Genomic DNA, 6,691 nt, shown 5'->3' with positions numbered 1-6,691 from the left:
GCCATACGCAGCGACACCCGCACAACACCCCCCCATGTACAAACACATCGCCCGTGCAACGCACACCCTGCACATCCCGCCCGGCGCGCGCGGCACACCCCGTGCACGGGACACCTGCTTTGCAACACCCCCCCTCTGCCGCCAGCACCACCGGTACGTGTGACGTGTAACGCACCCCGTGCACCCCAAGCGTAGAACGTGCCCTGCGCGTGTTGCACACCCACTGTCACCCTCCGCGGGGGGCTGACAGGGACCCCTGGGCACAGGGGTGGGGGGACAACAGCCGCCACCGCTCCAACAACCGCAGCCTCCGCCGGCACCGACAGCCGCGTCTCCAGTCCTGCGCGGCGAGCGGGACGGTAACGCCGAGGGACGCACCGGCAGCTCAGTCTCTCCTCCTCCAGCCGGAGGTCTGGGGCTTGTCCCTCTCCGGCCGCCGCGGCCCCCGGTCCCTCTGCCTGGTGGCCAGCGGGGTTCCAGGGCTGGGGCATCACCTCTCCCGCCTGCTCCTCCCGGGATTGGGGCCCCGGCCCTTCACACGCAGCCACACTCCTTGGCCGAGAGCTCGTTGACGGTGTAGTAGCGGTTGTAGGCGTCCAGGAAGGAGACGTCGTCGTCATAGGCGAGCGGCCGGCAGCAGGGTCGAGCCCGGACCTTCTCCTTCTTGATCCTCCTCCTGCTCCTCATGCTCTTCAGCGAGAGGTCGTAGCTGCGGACGGCCGCCTCGCAGGTGCCGCTGCAGTAGCGGAAAAGCACCGTCTCGTCCGACTCGTAGCCCAGGCCCAGCTCGCTGACGCTCACCTCCAGCTCCTTCAGGGCGCAGGGTTTGTGGCGCGCGCGGGCGCGCTTCCTGCGGCTGCCCGACCGGGGGAAGAGGGGCAGCTCGTGGCCGCCCGAGTTCATGGCCTGGCTGTAGCGCTCCACCAGCGCCGAGATCAGCTGCCGGATCTCCCCCTCCGTGTAGCTCTCCAGCAAGCTGCTGTCTGCAAGAGAAGGGGCGGGTGTTAGTGGGTGTCCCCCAGGGTGGTGGACGTTCCCTGGGGTGGGTGGCTGTACCCCAGGATGGAGATCCCCTGGGATGGGTGGACATCCCTCAGGATGGAGGTCCCTTGGGGTGAGTGGGTGACCTCCAGGATGGAGGTCCCTTGGGGTGAGTGGGTGACCTCCAGGATGGAGGTCTTCCTGGCCAGGTGGATGTCCTCCAGGATGGATATCCTCCTGCCCAGGTGGATGTTCCCCTGGGATGGGTGGATGTCCCCCTGGCAAGGTGGATATCCTCCAGGATGGATATCCTCCTGCCCAGGTGGATGTTCCCCTGGGATGGGTGGATGTCCTCCAGGATGGAGATCCCCCTGGCCAGGTGGATGTCCCCCAGGATGGAGGTCCCTTGGGATGGGTGGATGTCCCCCAGGATGGAGTTCCCCTGGGATGGGCAGACATCCCCCAGGATGGCGGTCCCTGGGGTGGTGGCCATCCCCCGGTGCTGGCTCCTGGCTCCCTATCAAAAGGACAAAGCGCCTGCAAAGAGCATCCCAGCAGGAATTAACGGTGCCGCTGCTGCTCCTTGGTGGCATCACCCCGATGTGCAAAAGAAAAAAAGAAAAAAAGCGGGAAACCACCTGATCCTGACCAAGGGATGATGCTGCAGAAAAGCCGCGATGGGATTTGGGGAGAAACACCAATAAATTTAATATTTGCACTGTTTCCCCATGACCCGGGTGGAAGGGCTGCCCCCCCCAACATGCAAGCTGTCCCGACCGCCACTGGCAACATCCAAGTCCCGTTATCCCAACCCCAGAGCCGGGCTCGGCCCAGCTCAGCGCCGGGGGGAGGCGCAGGAAAGATGGCAGGAAAACGTAATTTGACAGCTTGTCATCGATTTCAAAATTTCAACCCAAAAAGAAGAAGTTCTGCTTTGGAATCCAACCAAGCAAGGCCGGAGATTTTCCGGCACGGCGGCGCCGCGGGGGAAACCGCTGCCTCCCCGCGGAGCGGAGCCGTTCCCCCTCGGTCTCACCTCCGGTTTGACATTTTGCGTTTGCAAAAATAGTGCAGAAATAAATAAATAAAAAATTAAAAAATGATAATAAAAAAAAATAAAATATCACAACCCCCCCACGCCGAGCCCTCCCCTGCGCCCTGAGCGCCTCTTTAAACGCCCGGAAAGGGCTGCACGGAAGCAGGAGCGGGTGGTGGGGAAAGCGACCGGGGCGGAAAGATCCCGCCGGGATTTTGGGGCCAGATTCGCGGATTTTGGGATTTGTGGGCGCGGGAGGGACGGTGGCAGCTTACAGTGGGAGAGCAGCGAGCTGTGGCGTTGCAGGGCCCGTGGGGATCTCCGCGGAGCCGCCGGCAGGGAGGAGGAGGAGGAGGAGGAGGAGGAGGAGGAGGAAGAGGAGGACGATGCCCGTGAGGAAGACGACGAGGAAGGCAAGGGGCTGTATTTCCGGCTTCCGTTGAACATGTCTCTACAAACTAAAATGGATAACATGGAACTGAGGAGCATCGATGCAATGGCTGCAAACTTCCATACCTTCATCTTAGAGCAAGTCAGAACATTGAAACTCTGGAAAACAGGCAAAACAAACATCCTTATTACGCGGCTTTCGCCCCCGGCCCCCTCTTCCCTCCCCCCGGCCCGTGGTGGTCCGTCTGCTGCGGGACCACCTTGTCCCCTCTGCCCCTCGCCCCGAGACTGCTCCAGTGTCACAACAGGGAAACTGAGGCACGGAGATATGGCGCAGCTCAGGGCTGTGCTGCAGAGGGGAAAGACCACAGTGGGTGAAGGTGGCTCGGGGCTGGTGGTGGCCTTGGGGACAAGGTGGTGTCCCCGTCCGAGCTGACTCCGACATCCCGCAGCCTGGCCAGGCAGATGGAGATCCAACCCCCTCACTCTGGATGGGATTCCTCGCACCAGGGGGGCTGATACCGCAGTGGGTGGCTGTGAGTAGAGGATGGACAAACTCATGCCATGCCAGCCTGTGCCACCTCTTCGTGCAGCACATCCCCTCCTCGGGACGGGGTGAGCAGCAGGAGCCCCCGGCTCCATCGTCTCCCCTCCCTTGCAGAGCCCTGGTGCGCTGCGACGTCCCCGTCCCTCGGCGAAGTGACAGAGCTCCGCGGCTCCGCTCCTGCCATCCGCTCACCCCGATGCTCAACCAGAGCCTGAATCCCTCCCTGCCAACACAGCAGCTCCATCAAAACCAGCAAAAATCATTAAAAAAAAACAGGAAAAAAATAAATAAGGCAGCTGGACCATCCCCGCGCGGCGACAAGGCTTCGGTGGCATCACCTTGGCTGTGGCCAGAAGTTCCTCGAAGCATTAAAATCCCCCTCGCTGGCATTTCCCTGGCAGGGAGCTGGGCTCTTACCTTACACCGTTCCATTTGCTCCATCCACAGCAGGTTGGATCCGGTGGGATTTTTTTTTTACAGCCGACCCCGCAGCTGGGCAGGGCAGCGGGTCCGCGCGCCCATCAATGGGCCGCCGGCCGTTAAATCCCCATCCAAGCCAGGCTCTGGAAAGCAGCACGGGCTCGCAGCCGCCTCCTGGCCCCTTTTTTAATTTCAGCTCCTTGCAAACTCCAAACATTTCTCCTTTGGAAATAAATTTTCCACAGGGGGGGGGGGGAAAACCCACAAAAAACGGAGCGAAGGAAAAAAAAAAACCACCAAAAACCCCACCGACCCCAGTTTAGCAATATTTGCCAAAGAGAACTCACCGGGGGGAGAAAAATGTTTATTTTAAAATGGGATTTGACAGGTTGGCTTTTCCTGTTAGTGCAGAAAACAAGAAGAAGGGCTGTGAACGCCGCTTCGTCGCCAGCAACCCTTTATTTTACGGGATGCAGACAATTGCGCGCTAACTAGCAGTAATTATATGCCCCGTAGGTTACAAGATAATTGTAGGATCCAGCCAGAGTCTAAATATTTTCAACTGGGCTATAAACAATGCCAAGCGAGGAAAAAGAATAGTTTCACCATATAAGGAGGTAAGACCGTGAAATCCCGCCGGGGTACGGCGCGGCGGAGCTGGCGGAGGCACCGCCGCGATAAGCACCGGCAGCACGACGTGCGCCGGGTCGAGGGTTTGCGGTGGGGACCGAGCGGAGGGTCGGGGAGGGGGATGGTGTCGTCCCCGTCTGCTGCCGCGTCTCCTCGGGAAGAGCCAAGGTCGAGGCGGTCTCCTCGTCCTGCAGGCGTGGGGAGCGTGATGGAAGGCGCTGGGTGTGTTGGGATCTGTGTTCGTCATCACAATCAGGTGCCTTAAGTTCAGATTTCTTATAGAATCAAAGAATCACAGAATGGTTTGGGTTGGAAGGGACCTCAAAGATCATCTCGTTCCAACCCCCTGCCATGGGCAGGGACACCCTCCACTACACCAGGTTGCTCAAAGCCTCATCCAACCTGGCCTTGAACACTGCCAGGGATGGGGCAGCCACAGCTTCTCTGGGCAACCTACACCAGTGCCTCACCACCCTCAGAGGGAGAATTTCTTCCTTAGATCCCATCGAAATCTCCCCTCTTTTGGTTTAAAGCCATTGCCCCGTGTCCTGTCACTACACATCCTTGTCCAAAGCCCCTCTCCAGCTTTCTTGTAGCCCCTTTAGGTACTGGAAGGTGCTGGAAGGTCTCCCTGGAGCCTTCTCTTCTCCAGGCTGAACAGCCCCAACTCTCTCAGCCTGTCTCCAGAGCAGGGTGCTCCAGCCCTTGGATCATCTTTGTGGCCTCCTCTGGACTCCGAGGTAAGAGCAGGAGCAGGGAACAGGCACGGAAGAGGCTCACTGGCATCCAACAGTTCCCATCAAGGCAGTGGGGACAGGGACCAAATGGTGAAGGACAGGGAAAGTTGTGGTTCATTCTTGGACAGCTTGTGAAATTGGGGGAATGAAGGGCTCGTGAAGAAATAGAAGCCTCAGGTGAAGCAGACGGGGAGGGTTTTGGAAGTGAGGAAGGGGCCCCGTTTGCAGTGACGTGTCCGGCAGCGGTTGGCTCGCTGGGAGGACACGCAGCTTTCGGCAGCCGACGTTCGGGCGTTTCGGAAGGTGAACACCGTGGTGGACACCGAGCGATGGGATCACACACATGACCTAGAGCTCAACCTCCATCGTCGCCTCCCGAGCTGCTCCCGGGGGGCGCAGCCCCCTTCGCCCCGCGCCGGGGAGGAAAGGGCTGCGACGGAGCCTGGCTGCGACACTCGATCCGTCCACCTGCGGAAGGGCCTCTGGCTCATTGCAAACCCATAAAATTTTAGGAGGGTGGTTTCAGCCTCATGCATGTTCCGTAAAAAAGCCTCCTGTTTCAGCAGCTTTTGGCCCCCGCTCGCTCACCGGTGACCTTTTAAAAGACTAAAACCCCGGCTCCGACGTACAAAACAAAAAATTATTCCAGGCTTTGCCTTCAGTTTCTCTTGCTCTGTAAAGCCACAGACCAGACGTGCCAACCCGTGGGGAAAGCTGAAGTTCGGGGTGGGGGAAAGGAAAAACACGCACAAATCCCAGCCGTGACCCACGCGGGACGACGCTCGGGCTGCGCCCTCCCATCCTTCTGCTTTCCATGTTTTTTAAACCCACTCCCAGCAAAAATAAATAATCACAAGGGGTTTGACACGGGCTCCCCCAGACCTGTTGCTGCGGGTTCAGCCCAGCCCATCCCACATCCCCAAACCCCCTGGGTGCAGACCCACATCCAAAGGTGCCCGTGCCCCAGGATGCGCTGCGCACCCCGAGCTGCCCGGAGGTGGTGGTTGGCACACGAGCGTGCAAAGCATTTGCAAGGAGCTTAAATGGGTGAAGCCGGCAGCTGGCGAGACCCAAGACAGCTCCGTTCCACACGGGGAACGGGACCCAGGACCAAACCTTCACGTTTGCCGGCAGTGCCAGAGAACAAGCTGCCTGTGGCCACTGCTTGGCATCTGATGGGGTGTTCATAGAATCACAGAATGGTTTGGGTTGGAAGGGACCTTCAAGATCATCTAATTCCAACTCCCCTGCCATGGGCAGGGACACCTTCCACTACACCAGGCTGCTCAGAGCCCAGTTCAACTTGACCTTGAGTGTTTCCAGGGATGGGGCATCTACCACTTCTCTGGGCAACTTGTGCCAGTGTCTCACCACCCTCAGCATAAAAAATTTCTTATATCCTTATATCTATTATACCTATATTATCTACATTATCTATATCAATATATCTCTGTATCTATATATCTCTGTATCTATATATCTCTAGATCTATATGATCAATATCTCTATATATCTCTGTATCTATATCTCTACATCTCCACATCGATATCCATATCAGCTATATCTACATCTCTCTATCTCTATATTATCTATATTCCTTATATCTAGTCTGAGCGTGAGTGTTGACGCATCCCAGTCTCGCTTCAGCTGGCACAGGGAGCCTCCAGCAAGGAAACACCGGGGTTTTCCGAGCCTGGACCACACAGTGCTGGGCACAGCTGCCGCCGCCGCCGCTGCTGCTGCTCTTTGCTCCAGTCTCATCCCAGCTACTCCCCAACGCAAAGGTGCAGGCATCTCGCCAGCTCCGGGCTCTCAGATATCCCACGTCCCCAGGGCTGGGAGGCAGCTGTGCCGCTCAGGGTACCTCGACGTGGAAAATCACCCGTTAAATCCACGCTGGTGGCCCATCCCTCTTGCTCAAAGCAATTTTGGATAAAGGCGAGCGTGTTC

The 6,691-nt window shown here is 58.3% G+C and overlaps 1 protein-coding gene across 1 annotated transcript; it reads right to left on the bottom strand.

Annotated features, from left to right (window-relative positions):
• Positions 1-534: 534 nt before the first annotated feature.
• On the bottom strand, positions 535-2,539 carry NRTN (neurturin). The gene is made up of 2 exons (XM_086627896.1): positions 2,293-2,539; positions 535-983 (listed from the first exon to the last, which is right to left on the bottom strand). The coding sequence occupies exons 1-2, from the start codon at positions 2,537-2,539 to the stop codon at positions 535-537; spliced, it is 696 nt and encodes a 231-aa protein (XP_086484022.1).
• Between the last annotated feature and the right edge of the window lie 4,152 nt (positions 2,540-6,691).

This window comes from Tauraco erythrolophus, chromosome 28 (genome assembly GCF_009769465.1).
Source record: "Tauraco erythrolophus isolate bTauEry1 chromosome 28, bTauEry1.pri, whole genome shotgun sequence".
Taxonomy (NCBI): domain Eukaryota; kingdom Metazoa; phylum Chordata; class Aves; order Musophagiformes; family Musophagidae; genus Tauraco; species Tauraco erythrolophus.
Note: the sequence above shows the minus strand (reverse complement) of the source record. Positions and strands in the feature narration are given on the sequence as shown.